The sequence below is a fragment of the Coregonus clupeaformis genome, chromosome 14 (genome assembly GCF_020615455.1).
Source record: "Coregonus clupeaformis isolate EN_2021a chromosome 14, ASM2061545v1, whole genome shotgun sequence".
Classification (NCBI taxonomy): domain Eukaryota; kingdom Metazoa; phylum Chordata; class Actinopteri; order Salmoniformes; family Salmonidae; genus Coregonus; species Coregonus clupeaformis.
The window spans coordinates 9,369,285-9,393,467 of record NC_059205.1 but is presented as its reverse complement, the minus strand read 5'-3'; the positions used below and the strand labels follow the sequence as shown (position 1 = coordinate 9,393,467).

Sequence of the window (24,183 nt, the reverse complement as noted above, 5' to 3'; positions counted from 1 at the left end):
AATTCTGAATATTGCATTTATTTAAATACATTAAATTTGCAATGTAACAAAACTATTGGCATATGAAATTCAAACACCATTTAAATGAACAAAACATGGCTCACTTCATTTTCTGTAGCTACTGCCCGTAACACTTGTTTGTATCGCACTACCAAAACCCTAGCTCTGTCTCCACTTACATTGTTCACAGACTACTATCTTGCAATAAGAGTGCTGAATAAAAATATGAGGTAAGAAAGTGGTTTGAAGATTACAGATCATGCAGAACATGCTAAACAGCAACAAAAATATTTTGTTGTGAAAGTAAGAGAAAAAAAATTACAGAAGTGTGCATTACAAAATAATTATTGAATTACAGCTTTGCATCTTTGGTTACAAAGTAGGTATGAACGATTTCACAGCTTTTTTCCCCCCACCCCGAAAACACATGTACAAGAAGACATGAGGGTATGACAATACACTTTCCATTTTGGAGACAGAAACTAGCAATTGGATTGGAAGTTTGTCTAAATAGCCTACCGCAGATTCACGTTCAGATTTCCTGTCAGAAGACTTGGTTTTCACCTGTACAAACTTTGCTATGTTCTTAATACTTTACACTATACAAAATGTACATTCAAACTGGATCTTGACTGGTGCGGATAAACAATTCCATTGTAAAACTGCCTGTTTAGTGTTACACGTATATGTCAGTTTCTTTATTATTGCCTACATATTCAACTGGTTAATGTAATACACAACCCATTGGGTGTACGGCCAATTATTTTAAACACTGATGACAAAAAAAAAAGAAAAAACTTTTTTTGTTTTTTGTGACGTTCCTTTCATGAAAATAGCAGCCCCGTAATAAATAAACACTAACCGTAGAACTTTAGACTGATGCATGGATTGGCGCGGCTCCGAAAATAGATCTCTCCCCCGCTTCTTACTTACAACATGAAACAGCAAGGCTAAAAATAAATCTCTTACAAAAAAAAAAATCTCTTGGATGCTCTGATTCATCCTCTCATGTGAGCTGCACCACTCCTTTGTGGGTGGGGGTCTGGTCCACAGGGTCTGACAGCACTCAACCAGTCCATGCTCCAGCATGGCACCCCATAAGAAAAGCCCCCCCCCTTGCGCGATGATTGCATTAACACTGGGAAGGCCAAACAACAGGCATACAGTACGCACACAGACACTGAAGCACTGCTCTTGGTTGTGGTGGTCAAGCTGGTGGAGAACAAGACAATATTATTTAATTTTTTGCTTCGTATGCTAATTTAGAATAATTGGAGGGTGCTTTTCTACTTTTTCCCCTCCCCCTCCTGTAGCGGAGAGAGGGGGAGGATGTACTTCAAGCGGAGTTAACGTTGGGCTGCGGTTGCGGCGAAGGCTGGCTGGCGTCGAGCTGGGGTTGCTGGGGCTGGAGTTGTTGAGGCTGAGGCTGGGGTTGGAGTTGCTGGGGCTGGAGTTGAGGCTGCTGCGTTTGAGGCTGGGCCTGGGCCTGTGGTGGAGCCTGTAGCTGTAGTTGCAGCTGGCCTTGGCCCACCCCTTGCTGGGGAGGCGTGCTGCAGGAAGAGTTTGTGGCGGCCGGCCGGACGGAGAGCTCAGACAGCTGGTCGCTGTTGGCCAGGGATTTCAGCACAGCGTTCTCCTGCTCCAGCATAGAGTTCCTCTCAAACAGCTCCTTGATCTGCTCCTTCAGCACCTCCACCTCCTCACGCACCGCATACATCAGATGGCTTTTCACCAAGTCCTGAAGAGAGAGAAAACAGGGGACATGCATTTAGCTCGCTAATATCCTCTGTGGGAAGACAGAGCAGAACATGCTATTAGCATTTAGCTCGCTAACATCCTCTGTGGGAGGACAGAGCAGAACATGCTATTAGCATTTAGCTCGCTAACATCCTCTGTGGGAGGACAGAGCAGAACATGCTATTAGCCTTTAGCTCACTACCATCCTCTGTGGGAGGAAAGAGCAGAACAAGCTATTAGTCTTTAGCGCGCTAACAGCCAATGCGAGAGGACAGAGCAGAAAACAACTAGCCTATGTACATTAGCTGAACAAAGCAAACCCTGTAGGCACATGATGATTTGGCAAACAAAAATGTCCCGGAGGGGCAATGAAGTCAGTGATAAGTCAGGCCACAATTTATGCTTGTATTCGTCCTCGTCAGCGACTGGATCAGACCAAGGAAACTAGGTAATGGAGTCTCTAGACGGCAAATTATTTTAATTACTTTCGTTTTTCAGTTAAGTACCAAGGAGGGACCTAAACCAGGGACCTAAAACATGAGGACATGAGTTGAGATTTGTTCCTTGCAATACAGTAGTTCCATTTCAACAATGAGATTTCAACAATACCGTTTAAAACAAAAAATGAAGGCAAATGATACCATAAAATGAATATGGTTAAATAAAACACTTACCATAGCCTGTTCGATTTTATTGTCAATGGCAACAACACTGGCTCCAGAGGCACTGTAAAAAGGAAGAGAGGAGGATATTAGACCGAAGACAATCACAGGGGAATTATTGAACCAATTATTGGTTTATTTATTTATTTTTATTATTACTACTATTACTACTACTACTACTACTTTTCATGCACTTTAAAAAGGTTTCTTTAACTTCTTTAATTTCTGACAGTAGAAACCTGTGAGATACCATGGGCCAGTTGATCATGAAAGTAAAGTAAAAAGTAGCCCAGCCTGGTCTCATACACTAGACGTAACATAGTAAATGTAAATCCGGGACATTGAAATGATATGTTATGTTTGGTATGGTTACATTAAGACAAAATGGTTACATAAGGCAAAAACAAAAAGTAGGGGGGTTGGTTGGGGTGGATGTATAACGTGAACGTCTAGCAACCCAAAGGTTGCGAGTTAGACTCATCACGGACAACTCTAGCATTTTAGCAACTTTTCAGCTACTTTGCAACTACTTCCCCTAACCTTAACCCTTTTAGCTAACCCTAACCCTTTAACCTAACTCCTAAACTTAACCCTAACCTAGCTAACATTAGCCAGCTAGCTAGAATTCGTAACATATACGTTTTGCAGATTTAACATATACTAAGTTTAGCAAATTCGTAACGTACAACATGAATTGTAATTCGTAACATATCATACGAAATGGGTGATGGACACCCACAAACTAATATATACTATACGAAATGTAACATATCATACTAAATGTGGTGTTTCGGATTTAAGTACAGAATAATACGAAATGCTCTGAGACCAAGTTGAGTAGCCATGATTTTTTTTCTATATTATTCCTCAAATATCCTAACTAGATCATAAAATCGTAAGTGCTTCAAATGCAGTAAATTGATTAAAGCATTAGTGACAATTATGATAGTAAAAGAGTAGCCTATTAAGATATGAATGTCATGCTACCAAGTACCCACTTTAGTACTACTAGTATGCTAAGTTACTAGTAGTGACGCAGACAACAGTTCAATGTAGGTCACAGCAAAGCCTATAGGAGAAAGGCCAGTCATATGGCCGCATTAATGCTACAATATCTAACTTTTTGGGCGACACGACAAAATTCACATAGAAATGTGAGTTATATATTCTCATTGAAAGCAAGTCTTGGAAGCGGGGGATTGGAAGTGATGCAGACAATTACATTGATGGAAGTTACAATCTATCTGCAATATTAAAGCTGATCTAGCAAATAAAAAAAGAAATAATAAGTATTGGAAGAGGTAGATCTGGTCCATGTGTGCCATGTCTATGCTTCCTGTTTTGAAGTTTGGTTTTTGCATATTTTACTTTCTGTTTTGTACACCAGCTTAAAAACAACAATAATTCTCTATACTATACTTCCTTGTCTTGTCACAACCTGAAATTAGGTGAACTATTATAATTTTAGCAACCAGGAACTGGCGGAGCTATTTCTTAATAGTGCATCTTTAAACGCAGACATGACTCACATTCGTCTATACTGTGCGATCAAAATCTAGCACGAGTTGAATGTACAACATAAACTTTGACAAAACTACAGTTAACACATCTTGTTATGAGGACCAGAATGAAAATAAATCGTGACTTTTATTTTGACTCGATAATTTTTTGTGTGCATTGTTGTACTCATGGCTGAGGCAAATCTATATGCATCCCAAAAAAAAAATTTTTACGGAAAAATAACATGCATTCATTCAACGACAGGTGTGATAATTCTGCAACGTTACCTTTTTGTAAATGTAGTCTACATTTATCGAACGTGTGCACAAAACGTATTCCAAACATCTGACTGAAACCACATTTCAAACCAAATTTTGCCATTTCTGAGATACTGGAACCGGCCCGCCTGGCACCGACGATCATCCCACGCTCAAAGTTGTTAAGGTCACTCATTTTGCCCATTCTAACGTTCAATCAAACAGTAACTGAATACATCAATGCCTGTCTGCCTGTCTGCCTGCCTGCTTTATATAGCACGCCACGGCTACGCGACTGTCTGTAGGAGCGAACCATTTTCGTAAACCGGGTGGTGTACCTAAAACTGGCCATAGTGTGTGTATATATGCAGTATTCACCACCAGATATGATGTGGTAGCCTTTATCAGCAAGGACTGATTGCATGGGTTGACATTCGGTGCCATTCTACAATGGTCATCATACATCGGGGTGTTAACATATTGCACTGTAGTGACTAACACTTTAGAAGGCTAGGAATACATTGAGACAGCTCCTGCTTTTTGACGTCTAACAAGTGCCTGCACACACACACGCTTAGAGCTTCCGTCAAAATGAGCATTGGATGGCGATGGAGCACGACACAAGACATTCTGTTCGTTCACCATCCAATTGAACTGTCTAGGAGGGGCGGAAGCACAAGCAGATTAACATCAGCAGGCTTCTCCAGGGAGGAATGGCCTCCAAGCTCTGCAGCCAGTCCAGTGACATCATTTGTACCACAAATCTCCTCTCTGAGCTCGCTGACAAGAGGATGATGGATAATGAAGGCAGAGTAAGACACAAACATGTCACATGCAAGGAGGCAGTGGGCACACTCCCCCAAAACCTCAAACACAATGCAAGCTCAGCTCACACATGCGCACAGCACCAGACCTGGGTTCAAATACTATTAGAAATAATTTCAAAAACTATCTGTGCTTGCCTGTTGCAATGGAACTAATAGAAAAGTATTGAAAGTATTTCTCCCTGCCCACCTGGGTCACCAGGCAGCCTAAAGCAACCATATGCGAAGTCAGGCAGGTCCCCACTGCCAAGGAGTCGTTACGTAAGCCACAAAAACCTTGGAGAAAGCAGGCAAAACACAAACTTCACGCAACACGGCCCAAATGTGTGTTTAATTGGGTCCGTTCCAGGCATGCACACAGGCCCTCCTATAGGTTTCCTGCCTGCTGTGAGTTTTCAAAAAGGTCTGACCCGATGGATCCCTCGCTCTGTAAAAAGCATAGACGTCGCCGTGGGCCCCAAGTCCAAATACCTCCAGACTGCTCCCACGCCAGTGAGAGAACAAAAACTATAATCTGTTCATATTCTTAAAATCAAATGCATGAATGCAATCATGGACTTGCCTAATCATTTGACGTAGGCCTAAACCAAACACTGTTGTCGCCATGGTGTCACTGGTCCTTTGGCACTTTCATTAAAAAATAAATCTTACACAACACTGGGCTAGTAGTGCATGAACAACAAAACAACCAGAATTAAACATGTAAGCTTAGCGGTTAAGAGCGTTGGGGCAGTAACCAAAAGGTAGCTGGTTCAAATCCCCGAGCCGACTAGGTGAAAAATCTGTCGATGTGGCCTTGAGCAAGGCACTTAACCCTAATTGCTCCTGTACGTCGCTCTGGATAAGAGAGTCTGCTAAATGACTAATGTAAACATTGGGCTCTCGCGTGTACAGTATGTAAAGGGTTAATATCAGCATGATGTAGTTAGACGCTGGGACAGACTGAAGGGGAGTTTGTTTATTCATTTGCTCAGAAACGACAAACATGACAGCACACAGGCCCGGTTTACAGGATAAAATACCATGGAGTACAGTAGTGTGGTTCTTCCATGTTTGCTCAAGATGAGCCTGGATAAAACCAGCCACTGGTGGACACTGGCAGGGGTGTGGTGGACGCTGGCAGGGGTGTGGTGGACGCTGGCAGGGGTGTGGTGGACCACCCCCCCACCATATTTAGGGAGGATGGTAGAGTCCAACTATGCGACTGTGGCAGAGGTCAATGTGACCACGACGAGGACAGTCTGACACCTCAGTCTGTTTTGGCCATTAAGCACAGTGAATAGAAGAGACTGCTATTCAGTGTAAAGGACCGGGGGATTGCCAAATATAGCTGGTGCTAGATCAGCGCACATGGTGGTATTCAGCACCGGTCAGAGCTGCCACAAACCAGCGGATCATTGATCAGTCTGGGCAGTGTCCACTCAAATTAAGCTACTTTAATACGCTACCTACCGTGTACCGTTTTTCACACCATTCTGGTGGGCCTATGCATCTACATAGGAAAAAACAAACTGTAAAATCCTTCCATTGGCATAATTCTTGCAGTGCGTCCAAGAAGCAAAATGATGCTTGAAAGTTGTGAATTTTGTTGTTGTAAGGCAAAACAAAATGTGGCCAGGTGATGTTACAAGTTTTCCCAAGCCTGTTCTGACACATGATCTTGTTAGGCCAATAGCTTCTAGGTAAAGCCACGTAGGCCTCCCTCTTTGTTCGAGACACTGACTTCGAACATGTACCATCGGTGGTATAAAGCTACTTCTCCGGCTCTACGTGGGTAAAGGTGTCAAACTTCCTCTCTTCGTCAGAGCCCACGGGGGCAGGGCTTAGGGTTGGGCTGAGATCAAACGAAAAGCCGCTGGGGAAAAAAGGGTTCTTATCACCCATCTTACGCAACTCTGTAAAGTTTACCTTGTGCAAGCACCAGACGGAGCTTAATGGAGCTCAAAATGGGGTTTGGTGTTCCAAGCAGCACGACTGAGACGGTTAAAACCTCAAGGGTTCAAGAGAAGAATGTGAATCAAAGATGTATTAGTCGCCGAAGAGTGGACAGTCATGAAGAGCTCCGACGTTGACTGAGGGGGGGGAACTCAGTTGGAACCTGGAATTGTTGTCATACCTTGACACTGTTGCCTCAGTGTCACTGGGATCACTACCGTCGGTGCTTCAGTGCCGAGAGAAGCCCAGTTAGGGCTTTTGGCTCAGCTTGGCTTTCGATAAAACTAGCGCAAAGCTCAAAAGGCGAGGCCAGTCCACATGTTCAGTACCTGCAGGTGGGCTTGACTACCTTGACACCTTTGAGAGTAAATACCTGCTGCTAGCATGAAAGGTTTTTCAAAACAATGTGTGACTATAAGCAGATTCCTTTCGTAACTAGAAGGAAATTAACAGATAAACATTTTCTTCTTGCAAGAGAATTGGCAATGGGGCATCCATCCATCGTAAACTCTTTACAGTAAACATTAGGAGGGAACGGTGAAGCATGATGTTGAGAGACATCGGAACAATCTCTATGGAATCATGTTGAGAGAGCACAATCGGTTTCAAAATGAGGTTGAATAACTTTTTTTTTAAATGTTGTATAATAATTGTCACATGCTTCGTAAACAGGTGTGGAGTAACAGTGAAATGCTTACTTACGGGCCCTTCCCAACAATGCAGAGAAAGAAAAGAGAAATATTAGAAAAGTAAAACGTAGTAATAATAGATACACAATGAGTAACGATAACTTGGCTATATACAAGGAGTACTAGTACCGAGTTGATGTGCAGGGGTACGAGGTAACTGAGTTAGATATGTTCATATAACTAGGAATAAAGTGACAGACAGTAAACCGTAGCAGCAGCGTATGTGATGAGTCAAAAACTTTAGTGCAGAAAGGGTCAATGTAGATAGTTAACTAAATAGCTACCCGGACTAACTATTTAGCAGTCTTATGGCTTAGTCATAGAAGCTGACTATAGGCCATGGTCAACAGTAGTGCATTATACAGGGAATAGGATGCCATACAGCATATAGGAATAAAGTGACCAGGCAACAGGATAGGAAAAAAAAGTGACAGATAGTAAAACAGTAGCAGCAGCGTATGCGAGGAGTCAAAAAAGTTAGTGCAAAAAGGGTCAATGCAGATATTTGGTTAACTATTTAACTATTACCCAGACTAACTATTTAGCAGTCTTGACTTGGGGGTAGAAGCTGTTCAGGGTCTGGTTGGTTCCAGACTTGGTGCATCGTACCGCTTGCCGTGCCGTAGCAGAGAGAACAGTCTATGACGGGTGACAATTTTTAGGGTCTTCCTCAGACACTGCCTGGTATAGAGGTCCTGGATGGCAGGGAGCTCGGCCCCATTGATGTAATGGGTCGTACGCACTACCCTCTGTAGCGCCTTGCAGTCGGATGCCAAGCAATTGCCATACCAAGCAGTGATGCAGCCAGTCAAGATGTTCTGCAGCTGTAGAACTTTGAGGATCTGATGGCGCATGAAATCTTTTCAGCCTCCTGAGGGGGAACTTTGACATGAAATACAGCCTCAGAGCGCCAGGGGCACCATTGAGATCTACAGATGACTTGAGCCTGGCCCGTTTGCGCTTCTGCCATGGAAACGGACACTCATGGAAGTGTGTGCCTACGGAGCACCCTAAATACAGCACCTCTAAACACAGGAAGTGAAGCAGAAAGTGAGGCTGAGGGCACCGATGCTATCCCTCCACCTCGCCATCCTGTGGTGCTGGTGATGTAAACCAACGAGACATTCCAGGTGCATGCAGTAACAGTAAAGTCTCAAAACACAGCACAACTGAAATCCACATGTACTCTTCCAGGCGGAAGAAGTACATGATATTACTGCAGCGTCCCGGTTTAAAAGCACTAAGTCAGTCAGCCAGCCAATCGATGCTTTAGTGCGAGTGGGGCTCAGGCACACAGCGTCCGGTGTATGAAATGACTGACTATATGAGGTCCGGTGTATGAAATGACTGACTATGTATGTGTGCAGTTCTCCTCCACGGCGTCTGTCAGCCGAGTGTGGCTTTAACGACGCACATTCATTTCCAGTCTGGTGCTGCGCTCTCCTCAGATATGGTTTCATGTACAGTGCCTTCAGAAACTATTCACACCCCTTGACCTTTTCCACATTTTGTTGTGTTACAGCCTGAATTTTAAATGGATTCAATTGAGATTTTTTTCGTCACTGATCTACACACAATACCCCATAATGTCAAAGTAGAATTATGTTTTTCAAATATTTTACAAATTAATTACATATGAAAAGCTGAAATGTATTGAGTCAGTAAGTACTCAACCTCTTATGGCAAGCCTAAATACGTTCAGGAGTAAACATTTGCTGAACAAGTCACATAATAAGTTGTATGGACTCACTGTGTGCAATAATAGTGTTTAACATGATTTTGAATGACTACCTTATCTCTGTACCCCACACATACAATTATCTAGAAGTTCCTTCAAATCAAGCAGTGAATTTCAAACACAGATTCAACCACAAAGACCAGGGAGGTTTTCCAATGCCTCGCAAAGAAGGGCACCGATTGGTAGAAATAAAATAAAAAGCAGATCTTTAATATCCCTTTGAGCATGGTGAAGTTATTCATTACACTTTGGATGGTGTATCAATAAACCCAGTCACTACAAAGATACAGGCGTCCTTCCTAACTCAGTTGCCGGAGAGGAAGGAAACCACTCAGAGGTTTCACCATGAGGCCAATGGTGACTTTAAAACAGTTACAGACCTTAATGGCTGTGATAGGAGAAAACTGAGGATGGATCAACAACATTGTAGTTACTCCACAAAACTAACCTAATTGACAGCATGAAAAGAAGGACGCCTGTACAGAATTACAAATATTCCAAAACATGCATCCTGTTTTCAACAAGGTACTAAAGTAATACTGCAAAGTTTGGCAAAGCAATTAACTTTTTTTCCTGAATACAAAGTGTTATATTTGGGGCAAATCCTATACATTACTGAGTACCACTCGCCATACTTTCAAGCATAGTGGTGGCTGCATCATGTTATGGGTATGTAATCGTTAAGGACTGGGCAGTTTTTCAGGATAAAAAAGAAATGGAGCTAATCACATGCAAAATCCTAGAGGAAAACCTGGTTCAGTCTGCTTTCCACCAGACAGTGGGTGATGAATTCACCTTACAGCAGGACAATAACCTAAAACACAAGGCCAAATCTACACAGTTGCTTACCAAGAGGCCAGTGGATGTTCCTGGGTGGCCAAGTTACAGTTTTGACTTAAATCTGCTTGAAAATCTATGGCAAGACCTGAAAATGGTTGTTTAGCAATGATTTGGACAGAGCTTGAAGAATTTTCAAAAGAATGGGCAAATGTTGAACAATCCAGGTGTGGAAAGCTCTTAGAGACTTACCCAGAAAGACTCACAGCTGTAATCGCTGCCAAAGGTGATTCTAACATGTATTAACTCAGGGGGTTGAAAACGTATCTAATCAAGATAGTGTTACATTTTTCATAATTGTTTTACAAATGTTAGTATTTTGTGTAGATCGTTGACAAAAAAAGGACAAATCCATTTTAATCACACTTTGTAAAACAACAAAATGTGGAAAAAGTCAAGGGGTGTGAATACTTTCTGAAGGCACTGTGTGGTTGCCTTTTCATTTTTATAGAGTCATCTCAAGAATGTCCTGCCTCCTGAATGCACCCTCCGTCTAGCTGTCCGAAAGGTGAGAAGTCATAATATATTGGCAAATCTGCTCTGTACGTAGGAGCGTTAGGGAAAGGTATCGGATGTGTCATGTTCTATTTCATCACTGATTATTCCTATTGATGACTTCATATTATGACAAAAAAAGTAGTTGGCCCTTTCTAGCACCACTCGGTTCAGTGACATACTGACTAGCGTGAGTCAGTTGAGGGGAGGTTCAGGGAACAACTGTTTATGGGCTTTAGTAGGCCTTAGTGTTACTGAGGAGGCAGGTAGCCTAGCGCTTAAGAGTGTTGGGCCAGTAACTGAAAGGTCACTGGTTCGAATCCCCGAGCTGACTAGGTGAAACATCTGTCGATGTGCCCTTGAGCAAGGCACTTAACCCTAATTGCTCCTGTAAGTCGCTCTGGGTAAGAGCGTCTGCTAAATGACTCAAATGTACTGATGTAGGCCTATTGGCTGAGTGTGAGGTTTGGCTGGCCAACATCCCAGCTGCCATGCGGTTTCCATCCATGCACATCCACAAAGGAAAGCTCACTGTTGCTGAGCTGCTATGCACCATAAACACACACAGGCAGGCCTGTCCCATCCAGTCCAGTCCGGTACGGTACCTATCACTGTGGGCCTTAGAGTCCCGCAGCCTGCTGCCAGACTGGAAGGCCTGGTAGAACGCCATGGAGGGGTTCCTGTGCCAACCAAAGTCAGAGAAAACAGGGGAGAAAGAAGAGAGAGAGGGGATGAATCAGAGAAGAAAGAGTGACAGGAGAAAGCGAGAGACCTGTCTCGTATTGTTAAACGTCTTAAAATCAGAAGAAAGAATACTGTGTGCATAGTTAACTAGCTAGGAGGATAGAGGCTGTGCCTGAAGGCGTTTCACTAAATCGTCTGTCACAAGTTCAAGATGAGCAAACAGTACATAATTCACAAATATTCAAATAAAACTTGCTTAGCTGTAGGTAAAAATCAACATTATACCTACATCTAACCCCACACTCTTAAAAATATTTTGAATGCAGCACAGGCAACTGAGGCTAAAACTGGAAAATCGCCTAAGTGTTGAGTTCTGCAGAGTAGGAAAGGAGTTATTTTGCCAACCGCTGTGTTGATAGGAGGCGAGTTCATATGGTTACCATTCCCTCCCATGTCCCAACTATGGGGCCTTGGAGGCCACAAGCACACCATGTTCTATGAGGACGGAGAAATGCCCTCCCCCCCAAAGCCCCATGTCCATAAACCAAACTACACGTGTGCACCCCCCCTACAGCATGTGTGAATATCTGAACACTGAGCCAAGGCTCTTTTCCTAGAAATCTCTGGCACAAACTCCCTTTGTCACATTAGCTCATGACCAAACACTTTTATGGAGCTCCTCCTTCACTCTCTGACTCACTTCATACAAAACCCAACATCAATACAAACTCATGCAGTATTAACAGTGTTGAGCAAATAGCGCTTTTTGAGGTCCGTTCCGTTCTGTTCTATTATAAAAAAATTGAATCACTGTTTTTGATTTTTATATAGTGTTGTACATTAAAATGCACTATGCGGGTTCAACGGTGTAACACAGAATAAAACAATGAATAAAAATCCCATGATGGTAGTGTCTGCCCATTACTGCTCATCACTTATTAACATGACTTTACTTCAATCAAATAGTTCAGTTGTGTTGTATTTTACATTTGATAACTATTATTTCATTCCAAGTCATCATCTCTATAGAGCTGCTACCTATGCTGTCTGACAAATCACTATTTTAGTAGTTCTTCAAAGTAAATAAGTCGTCCTTTTATGACAGCTGAATAGCAACTATCAATAACTTAGAGCATGTATTTTCAGGTAGAGATCCGCAAAGCAACCGCTCTCTATCCCTTTCCATCAAGCATTCTTCCTCTCTTTACCCCCTCTGTGTCTGCCCCACACTAACCTCTGTGTCTGCCCCACACTAACCTCTGTGTCTGCCCCACACTAACCTCTGTGTCTGCCCCACACTAACCTCTGTGTCTGCCCCACACTAACCTCTGTGTCTGCCCCACACTAACCTCTGTGTCTGCCCCACACTAACCTCTGTGTCTGCCCCACACTAACCTCTGTGTCTGCCCCACACTAACCTCTGTGTCTGCCCCACACTAACCTCTGTGTCTGCCCCACACTAACCTCTGTGTCTGCCCCACACTAACCTCTGTGTCTGCCCCACACTAACCTCTGTGTCTGCCCCACACTAACCTCTGTGTCTGCCCCACACTAACCTCTGTGTCTGCCCCACACTAACCTCTGTGTCTGCCCCACACTAACCTCTGTGTCTGCCCCCACACTAACCTCTGTGTCTGCCCCACACTAACCTCTGTGTCTGCCCCACACTAACCTCTGTGTCTGCCCCCACACTAACCTCTGTGTCTGCCCCACACTAACCTCTGTGTCTGCCCCACACTAACCTCTGTGTCTGCCCCACACTAACCTCTGTGTCTGCCCCACACTAACCTCTGTGTCTGCCCCACACTAACCTCTGTGTCTGCCCCACACTAACCTAAAGCATCAGGCGTAAAAGAAACACACAGACCGGACAAGTAGGCGGGCAATGGATTATGATCGTTGTAGTTTATTCCTACGTTTTCTGCACTAAACTATGTACAATATTGGCCTGTTGGAAACTACAACTGCATCCTACATCGCAAAGTTCGGCCTTGATCTGAAGAAAAAAATGAAATGGAATTCAAATAATTGAACCGATGCCGGTCAATTAGTTGTTCACACACACACACACTCAGGTAAAAGAGGACATAACATCACCGGTCAAGCTTAGGAGAGGGTTGCTGCAGGTCGTCGGTGGGCTCGGCTGGGCTTACATTAGGGTGGGGCGATATCCAGATTGGCATACCTTCATACTGTTCCTGAACGCACAAAACAAATTTAGGCAGCAGGGAGGGGATTGATCCAGGAGGGGATTGATTGTCTCTGCTGTAAGCAAGAAGATTGCTCTTGCAAGCTAGCCACATAGCTAGCAAGTTAGCAAACCAAATGCATAGTTGGAGCCCCGAGCTGGAGATAATTTATTTGGCACATCTTAAGATCGTTAACTATCTTAACGTTAACTTTTAGTTAACTTAAGTAGTGGCGTAGCATTCAACCCCGCAAAGCTTTTATTTTGTTGACGATATTGAAAATCATACCGTCGGTATTTCAAAATACCCCAGTATACCGCCCAAGCCTAGCTCACATGATTCTAGGCCACCTTCATCGTCAATGTAACAGATGAACTGGAGCGGTTATCCTCTCCTGTTTTCAAGTTGGAAATCTCGACTCTGAAAGGACACCTTTGTAACGTCGGCCTAATTATGACTGGTTGTAACGTCCTCCTAATTATGACTGGTTGTAACATCCTCTAATTATGACTGGTTGTAACGTTCGCCTAATTATGACTGGTTGTAACGTTCGCCTAAACATGACTGGTTGTAACGTTCGCCTAAACATGACTGGTTGTAACGTTCGCCTAAACATGACTGGTTGTAACGTTCGCCTAAACATGACTGGTTGTAACGTTCGCCTAATTATGACTGGTTGTAACGTTCGCCTAAACATGACTGGTTGTAACGTTCGCCTAAACTAACAGACCTCAACCCGTGAAGCAACACGCCCATCAGCCCATGACTGAGGTAGCCTAGATGACAGCCATATCCATAGGTATGCTGTTCATTCCTAGGCCTAAATTGGTCGAAAATCTACTAGAAAACTTTGCTCCAACATGACTGATAGTTGCATGTTGCCTAACCTAACTCAATGCTGCCCTCAAGCAAAACTAATGACCCCAACAACCGGTTCAACAAAAATAACCTTTCAGGCATTCTTTTTCGTTGATGTCAACCATTTCTATCTGGGTCAAACGTTGGCTGCGTTCACCCCTGCACACACAGAACAGCCGTGAGTGAGCCTGGCGGCTGGTTGGTTTGCTTGCAGGGTGTTGGACCTCAGAGCAACCTCTAACTCACTGAGCATGTGAAAAGCCATAGGGGCTTTGTGAATCAATTCAGTTACATAGTGATATTATTTTTGACAATATCGCAATATTTTTGCGCTAGTCAGCTGTACCGCCACCAAAACTACAGTATTTTTCCTTCTATAGCTTGTTCTCCATCTTCTTTTGAAAATGGTGAGCCAAGACTGATTATTTCCACGACTGATCAAAACGTAGTCAGATTGCTCTTGTCCCTCTGCAGCAGACATGGTGAGCAATATGTTAGGAAAAATAGAAATCACAGTATCAAATCGCAATACATACAGAATCGTGACAATCGCCGTTCATGTCATATCAGCTCCAAATTATGGTGATATCATCGTATCACGAGGTCCCTGGCAATTGCCAGCCCTAGAAAGAAGATGAGGCCTTCTGTCATCTGCCCAATCCATCAGAGCCTGGGCAGAACTAGGTCAGGACTACTTAGATTCCAGCGCCATGTTGGAGTCCCCCTGCAGCACAGGTTTAGTTCAGTGGGGTGGTGGGGAGTAAGAGAAGGGGGCTCAATGCCCACTCTGTAAATTCATAAATATGGCCACACTTTTATGAATGTTCCCCTGTACTGTAGGCCCCTAATCAGGAAGCAGGGGTGATGGAAAACAAAACTATGGAGAGAGAGTCAGGGAACTGTGGTTTCTTGGACTCACTGTATTTCCTATAGGCCATGTCCTGTTTTCCCATACTCTTGTGAGGATGTGGATAGGACAGGTAGAAAAGTGACGTATATGAAGTTTGTGACATTGCTTTAACCTACCTGGCCAACCAATCAGTCCTTTCAGATTTACGCTGATAAGAAAGTAGAGCAAGGGAAAGGTCTAAACACCGCCCACCTAAATACTGTGCATTAATAACATCTCCGCTTGAGCCCTCTGTGACGTACAGTAACAGTACATCCCCATGAAGGCACTGTTAAACTAGTCTATTATCGGCAGTGGCCTGAAGCCGGGGCTGAGGAGCCTTTCTTTCTGAAGCCAGGGCTGAGGAGCCTTTCTTTCTGAAGCCGGGGCTGAGGAGCCTTTCTTTCTGAAGCCGGGGCTGAGGAGCCTTTCTTTCTGAGGCCGGGGCTGAGGAGCCTTTCTTTCTGAGGCCGGGGCTGAGGAGCCTTTCTTTCTGAGGCCGGGGCTGAGGAGCCTTTCTTTCTGAGGCCGGTGCTGAGGAGCCTTTCTTTCTGAGGCCGGGGCTGAGGAGCCTTTCTTTCTGAGGCCGGGGCTGACTGAGCATTTCTTTCTGAAGACAGGGCTGACGTGCCTTTCTTTCTGAAGACCGGGCTGACGTGGCTTTCTTTCTGAAGACAGGGCTGACGTGCCTTTCTCTGTACCTTGGGCAGAGGTGATGACTGAGAAAGAACCTAAAGACTGAGAGACCTGCAGAGTGGGTCCGCAGAGAACAATGCACCTTTCTTTAGAATAGCATTAAAAAAGGCAGACAGGACTCGAGAGGCTGATGAGTTCAAAGCAGTGCAAAGATTACTGGTGGTAGGCTAATTCTGTTCACCCGTTTTAGCCAAAAGGGCCCCCTGCCTGCTGAATGGTATGAAAGTGAAGAGCATGGGGCTGGATGCAGATCTTCAGGTACATTATAAATGAGTAGCAGAGGTTGCAGGCGAGTCAGGACACACAGTGATCAGTGATGGTCCAGGCCTGCCCCCTCTTCTCTCTCTCTAGCCAGCAAAACAGGATACAGCAGAACACCCTGGGGTTAAAGGCCAAGTGCCACTCGTTGTCACACATGTCCATCCTGACATTAAATACATATACTTCCCCTAACAGACTATTGTACTCAAAACTTTCAAAGTTCATCCCAACCCCCCCATCCTCTACCCATATTCCACACACATACACACCACACCCCTCCTCCAGATACACCTCCTTGTCCACCCACAAACCCCTTCCCCAGACACATCTTGTCCACAAACTGGCTCATTTCACAGTGTCAATCACTCCTTGCCACCTTCTACTGGGCTGCTGTGGAGGAGTCAGGTTGCACAGATCAGCCAACTTGGATCTAGAACACATTCCATCCACCAGGTGATTTACTTTGACTGACACCATAAAGGTAAATTAGGCTACCATTATTCAACATTATATATTTTTGTATGCAAATAGCTTATTCAGTTCATTATACAAGTCTAACTAGATTAACATCTTCCCCTAAAATGTATTTTACTCTGACAACACCACATAAAGCTGCAAAATGTTCTGCAACAAGTTTTTCGACCATCAGGCAAACGTTAAACGTCTCCAAATCTGAAGTAAAAAGCAGATAGATGGCGGGAGAGCAGCTTAATCGTCCATCTTTAGCCTAGCTATGGCTGAGGGGGGAAGCGAGTCAACAGACAGCTAAGCTCTACAGTAATCACTTTCAGGAAGAACTGGCAGGGGGGGACACTGACTTACGGATGAAGCAACAGTTGACTCGAAAAAAACGTTCCCGAACTTGCCATTAGAATAACAGTTTAATGCTTGAGGGGAGGGGACCCGTGTCCCATTACAAATTCTAAAACATATGGGCAGAATGTGCAACACAGATCAAATCAGATCATGACTTAGTCGTCTCATTACAGTAACAGTTGCAGTCACTGCGACAGCAACAAATTAGAAACCCAATATTAGCAACATCTTTGATGACATTTGATTTCTATTGTGAAACAAACCTAAATTCAAATTCAAATTCAAAGTCATTTAGCAGACGCTCTTATCCAGAGCGACTTACAGGAGCAATTAGGGTTAAGTGCCTTGCTCAAGGGCACATCGACAGATTTTTCACCTAGTAGGCTCGGGGATTAGAACCAGTGACCTTTCGGTTACTGGCACAACGCTCTTACCCACTAAGCTACCTGCCACCAACTAACCTAAAATTGGTTAGTTGGACGTAGATGTTATAGCCCTGATGTAACCAAGGGAGACAGGCCTACTACATAACTCACATACCTACCTTACACACCAATCTGGAAACATTGTAATAGAATAGGACTCCATGGAACTCTACTCACTCTGCGCCGGCTTCCTAGAGTTCTGGGAATCCCTCAGTCATCGCAATGTCATTCAACACTTATCTGACGAGCAACAACTGCCAGTTTGCCTTGCCTCTCTATGCCTGTCAGTCAGTCAGTCAAGGGGCCTGGCTCTAGACACTGCAACAGAGGATGTTCCCCGCTGGCACAAAAGACACTGGGGTGGTACAGAATGCACAAAACAGATGAGCGTTTCCTCTGGAAAGATTTGTAGCAGAGGAAAAAGGTCACAGGGCCTATTTTTGCAGCCTATATTCGAGTTGGGTAATTGTTTCCCTAAGGCACTCGTAACTTGAATGAGCCTCGAGGGGAATATTTATCTGGCATAGAACACACAACAAGCCGACTAGGTAAATAGATCAACTATTCTACTATGGGATTGTCAGATTCTTCTATTCATTACTCGTTTTGTTTGCAGAGGAAAAGTAAATGTGGACTGTTACAGCATCTTCAACGTGTGCCCCAGCAGAAATATTTTTTCCATGTTCCATATTTTTTGGCCGTGGAGGAAATGATTTTGCCACAGCTGAAAGACTGCAGTGGAAACGGTCTCGCCAGCCAGGGCCCCAGTGTGGTTTTGGTTGAGGCATTGCACAGTTTCACACGCCACTCAGTTCCTGACAAGTGACGATGGGTGACACCGACGAGTTTCGATTAAGTTTCCGACAGAGAAAAATAAGTATGTATGACAGAAGAACAACATGACAACAACTAGTAGTGACTGACGGCCGACACGCCCCTCTGTAGTACGGGGGCACAGTGGAAAGACCACTGTTCGCCTCCCGATAGGGCTGATGCTATCGTGAGAGACCCCCGCTCTAATCAGTTTGAGAGAGTCTTCGTTCTCACGAGCCTGGGACAAGTGGCTGCTTGCTTCACTCACAACAGCTAAAAGAAGAGAGCCAGTCACTTAGTTGCAAGGAGTGAATCTGATTCTGCATTGCAGTTTTAAACACAGCAACTTGTGAATGGCAAAACTGGGTAACTTACATGTTCAAACACACAACTACATCCCTTTTTCAAAGGCTAAAATGCAAGTTAAGCTCAGGAATCAACAAAGAGCAGAACCAGTGCCGTCAAAATACAAAACCCCTGTGCTGCAAAAACACACTAAACTATTTTTTTTAAAAGCCTGTAAGGCAAGTTAGGCTCGTAAATCAACAGAAATGGTAAAACTATTGTAGGTATCTAGGACATGTGACCGAATGCAAAATGCCTGCGCTGCTGCATACGTTGCCTGGTCTAGGCTATATTTCAGTCTATAAAACCTGTATAAGGAAACCACCAAGAGATTTGAGGCACTTTACCGTTTCCTCTAATGCTTGCCGACCCTGACGAGCGCTCAACTCAGGAACTGAAACTTGTAGCATATGAACAGGAAGTGTGAGTGACACCTCACAACCCTAACCCCTAACCCTCTCAACCCTAACCCCTAACCCTCTCAACCCCTACCCTCTCAACCCCTACCCTCTCAACCCCTACCCTCTCAACCCCTACGCTCTCAACCCCTACCCTCTCAACCCCTACGCTCTCAACCCCTACCCTCTCAACCCCTACCCTCTCAACCCCTACCCTCTCAACCCCTACCCTCTCAACCCCTACGCTCTCAACCCCTACCCTCTCAACCCCTACCCTCTCAACCCCTACCCTCTCAACCCCTACCCTCTCAACCCCTACGCTCTCAACCCCTACCCTCTCAACCCCTACGCTCTCAACCCCTACCCTCTCAACCCCTACCCTCTCAACCCCTACCCTCTCAACCCCTACCCTCTCAACCCCTACCCTCTCAACCCCTACCCTCTCAACCCCTACCCTCTCAACCCCTACCCTCTCAACCCCTACCCTCTCAACCCCTACCCTCTCAACCCCTACCCTCTCAACCCCTACCCTCTCAACCCCTACGCTCTCAACCCAATCTGTATGATAATTTAGGACGTGATCATCTACTTTGTAGTCTAGTTCCTAAACTGTATACACTAAAATGACTATTTTCAGTCTAAGGTTACCATCTGTAAGGCTCCTACGTCAGACTGTAGTATATCCTTCAATATATCATCCTTATCTGTTTGTAGGCCTATCTTATACCAAAACTTGATAACTCCTGTATCAAATGAATACACATCATACAGCCGAACAACAGTCCTTGAGCAATCCACTTGGCTAGACTTACCCCAAAAAATACCCAGCAGCCTCACTAGCAGCACTGCACCAACTCCTGGCCCATCCTCCCAGAACATTTTCCTAAGTGGGGTCTACTAGCTACGTGAATGGAAATTCTGATAGCATGAAATGTGGCAAAACACAAGCTGCAGCCTCTACCATACTTCAATGAGGAAGCCTTTTTCTATGGCAGGAGCTAACATTTCAAAAAAGGTCAAGCACACAGGAGGACTAAGACAAAAGGAATGTCTAGCCTCTAGTGTAGAAGGTGGCTGGCTATAAGCTTATTTTGCAAGTTGGTTACAGAGGCCATCAACTTAAAAATTGCCTTAAAGGCCCAGTGCAGTCAAAAACGTGATTTTCCTGTGATATATATATATATATGGTTTCTTTTTTTTTTTTTTTTAAACACACACTATGAGTTTGGAATGATACTGTGAAAATGATGTAAGAGCGGTTTGAAAAAAAAACACCTGAAATGTCTGCCTTTTTTGGGAGGATGGAGTTTTGGCTGGCCCGGTGACATCACCAGGCGATAAAGTGGTTAATAGACCAATAAGAAAGAGAGTTCCAAACCTCTGCCAATAACAGCTAGTTTTCCATTTTCCCCACCCCACTCAGACCACTCCCAGACAGTCCTAGCAAAACTCTTGCTTATTTATATTTTACATTTGAGTCATTTAGCAGACGCTCTTATCCAGAGCCACTTACAGTTAGGGAGTGCATACATTTTTCATACTGGCCCCCCGTGGGAATCGAACCTACAACCCTGGTGTTGCAAACACCATGCTCTACCAACTGAGCTACACGGGGCCTTATGAAATTGCTCTTTGCTTAGAAGCTATGTGTTTATTTTTTACAATTTCAATCAAAAAAAATGTCATTAATCACAGTAAAGTACTTAATTGTTACCCAGAAATGATTTGATATTGAGATAAAAATGGCTGCATTGGACCTTTAATGTGTGATGGCAACAGAATTAGGATAGCTGGAGATTAGCCTAGGTCAAGTTAGGAACATTGTATTTAGACTAACAACTGAAAACAGACAAGAATACATCAAAGCAACAGGAGTACACACACTACTGTACACCAGTAAGGAGTTAATAATGTATGCTCATTGCTCTCTAACCCAGGTGTTAAATTGGGGGTGGTGGCCATGGGGGTTGACCTGTAGTGGCCTCCACTCCAGCTCCCTTTGGAGTCTGCCTACTGAGAAACATTCTATTTCCTTCCTGTGTACCCCTCTGCTCCCCTGTATCGCTAAGCTACATCCCAAATGATACCCTATTCCCTACATAGTGCTCTACTTTTGAACAGAGCCCTGGAGGAAAGCCCTTGTCTGTCCAACCACGCCAACCAAACCACTGATAACAAAACATGATTGTGACAAGAGGAAAGACATTTGAGATCTCCTGAACGCACCCGCTGCTCTCTACTCTTCTCCAGTCCATCCACATGTCCAGAGAGCTGGCTGGATGCAACCATGAGTTCAAACACAGACCTTCCCCCTCGTGAACACACACACACACTTCATAAAACCACTCCACAGCTCCAATGTTTTTCCAAACTGCTATAAAAGCATGCCAATTGTACTGCTTAAAAAGAGAAACAGTGCCAAAATGATTTAAACCTCAACATAGGAGATTGAGCTATTATTTCGCAATAGCTATTGTTACCTAGGCCTAAGCCATGCGTCTGAATGGCCCTGCCCCTGAGAGTCTACAGTATGTGGCCTGACAGCCTTTTGTTGACTTTCTAGCCAGGTTATTCCCTTCTCTCTGATCAATGGTAAACTGTGACAGGGTGAAAGGTGGTGGCGGTGGTGGCTTACCTGTCCTCGTCTATTTGTATGGGTATTCCAAACAGGCTGTTCACAGAGGGGTTGTCGGCCAGATGCAGGCTCTCAGGGATCTTCATCAGGTTTTTCTCAGAGAAGGTGGGATGCTGGGCTGCTGCGAGGCCCTCTGCCTTCCTACCGCCCTCCTCCACTTGGCTGAACACGGCCGCCGGGAGGCCCTGCGCCCCCCTGCCATCGCGGGCCATGGGAGCCTGTTGCCCGGGCAACAAGGAGGCAGTCAGGTTTGGCATGGCGGTGGGGGCTGCTGCGGTGGTGGCGCAGGAGGCACTGTGCACGGCGGTGGGCACGCCAGTGATGCCGGTGCTCACTGCTATGATGGCGGTAGGCACGTTTTGTGCGCCGGGAGGCGAAGGATGGAGGCCAAAGGGTTGAGGAATAACCGTGGGGGCGTACTGACCCACAAGCTGCTGCAGAGTAGAGCCTCCGCCCAGTAGCATGGATGACCCGACACCTCCCCCCATCAGGCTTGAAGCTGGCTGGCTGACAGGTAAAGAACCTCCTCCCCCCGCTGCCGCCATCTCCCCTACCTGCCCCAGCATCGGAGCCCCGGTGGTGGGAGTCATGACCAGCGACGGGCCCTGACCCACAGTCTGTCCCACATAGAGGGTCTGGCCAGCCGAGGCCACTGCCTGCATGCCAGGCTGGTTCTGTTGGTGTTGGTAGTAGTCCACCTGGTTCTGGGGCAGGCCTGGGGGCTGGTTGGGTAGGTGGTGTCCCAGTGGAAGCTGCTGTAACATGGCCGGCTGCTGCTGGGGGGGGTAGGCCAGCGGCTGGGTCTGGGCTGCAGGGGGCATGCTAGGGGATTTCTGTATGTGGATGCCAGTTTGAGGCAGACCGTTGAGCCCCACAGGAAGGAGATTCTGGGGGGCAGCGGGTTGGATAGTACTCAGCGTTGGCTGCTGAGTTGGGACAGCCATGGGTTTGTTGGTGGGGAAAGCATTGGGTGTGGCTGTTCCAGGCTGCCCCATGTTGTAGTTTTGGTGGTGGAGCTGCTGCTGATGCTGTTGCAGTGTGTCCACTGGGTGAACGTACAAGGCATTAAGTGCAGCAGCGTCCACTATGGAGTCTAGGCCCTGGCCGGAGAGAGTCAACGGGGCGACCACCGTACCACCCGTCAACCCCAGCCCGCTGTCCCTGTCAGCGCTGGGGTCAAACGCATTGACATGCCTAATGTTATCCGTAGTCCTGTTGACCACTGTGTTACCCTCTGAGTCTTTCTCATAGAACTCTGTGCAAGTCCATCGGCCCCTTCTGAAGGGCTCTCCAGTACCATGATCAAGTTTGATGACCCTGAAACGTGAACTGCAACTTGCTGTCGACGATATAGCAGAAGTAGGGGTTAAACTAGGTACTACTGGCTGGGATGTGCTCACTGACACCGTTGTAGCCCCCCCACTGGCCGCTGGGGCAGGCTGTGGCATGAGCCCGGACAGAGCAATAGGGAGGCCGCTTGACGGACCACTTCCCAGAGTTTGCTGGCTAACATGAGGCGAGCCTGCCACTCCTACCTTTCGAATAGCAAAACCTCCATTTGAAGGCCCCGACATTGCAGGTATCTGCCCAACTTTAGGTACACTACGCGGCGGGGCCATAACGCCAGGTGCCTCTTGCTCCCCTACATGGTTTAGGGTTTCCTCAGACGAACTTCGATCACATACCTCCGGCTCGAAGTCGGCCCGGGACACATCGAATATTTCCGACGACACGTCTTCAGTCCGTGATTCGTCTGGGTCGTCCAGGCTCTCCGTGTCGTCCGTGGCACTGCTGGCCGCAACTTGAGCCTGTGTCACACTTGTGATCTGAAAACAGCTTTTCTTTTTAGCCGGCATTTTAGACATTTTGAGAGCCTGCGTTCACAACTCCCGTCTAAATGTCTCGCGTTAAAAGCAAGTGAGTTAGCTAATATCAGCTGACTATCTGAAACAGCGTATTTGCATCGATGTAAGTTTTTTAAAACTATTATCAAGAGGAGTATGACTCATCCTTGTTCCTTCCTCCTCTCGTCTCCTGTTGCATTTTACGACTTCATAACATTGAAGCCCAACCTTTCCAAGTCCAGCGTTTGCCAATAGAAGTAGTAATTCAATAACTGATCCAAAGCTTTGATCCGTCCGTACCGGCCTGCCCAGTAAAGTAATGTCCCGACTCCGTAGTTGTCAGATGGCGGTTGTCGCAGATAGAGTTCCCCAGCTGCGGGAGCTACTTTAGTCCGACTGTGAAGCGGGCCCGTACCTTTCCACTCAACGAGCTAGCTAGCTAGCTACAACACTCCTTTACGTTGGGACAAGTATGTAAGACATCCTGCGGAACAAGTCTCCTCTCCCCTCTTGACTTACGAACTTAAAATGATTCAATACTAACACCTGTTTCAAAGGTATATGTAACACATTTCCAAGCATAAATCGTCTCTATTTCACACTTCAGGGAACTGAAATTCCAACCAGCGGCTACCTCCCTCATTCTTGTCAAGATG

At 45.4% G+C, this 24,183-nt stretch overlaps 1 protein-coding gene across 2 annotated transcripts; it reads right to left on the bottom strand.

The window, feature by feature from the left end:
- LOC121580694 (TSC22 domain family protein 2) lies at positions 1 to 24,183 on the bottom strand. 2 transcript variants are annotated; one of them, XM_041895681.2, is made up of 4 exons: positions 21,684 to 24,183; positions 11,280 to 11,354; positions 2,412 to 2,463; positions 1 to 1,738 (listed from the first exon to the last, which is right to left on the bottom strand). In XM_041895681.2, the coding sequence occupies exons 1-4, from the start codon at positions 23,546 to 23,548 to the stop codon at positions 1,337 to 1,339; spliced, it is 2,394 nt and encodes a 797-aa protein (XP_041751615.2). In that variant the 5' UTR covers positions 23,549 to 24,183; the 3' UTR covers positions 1 to 1,336. The 2 variants fall into 2 exon arrangements, with proteins under 2 accessions (XP_041751615.2, XP_041751616.2); XM_041895682.2 differs by lacking the exon at positions 11,280 to 11,354.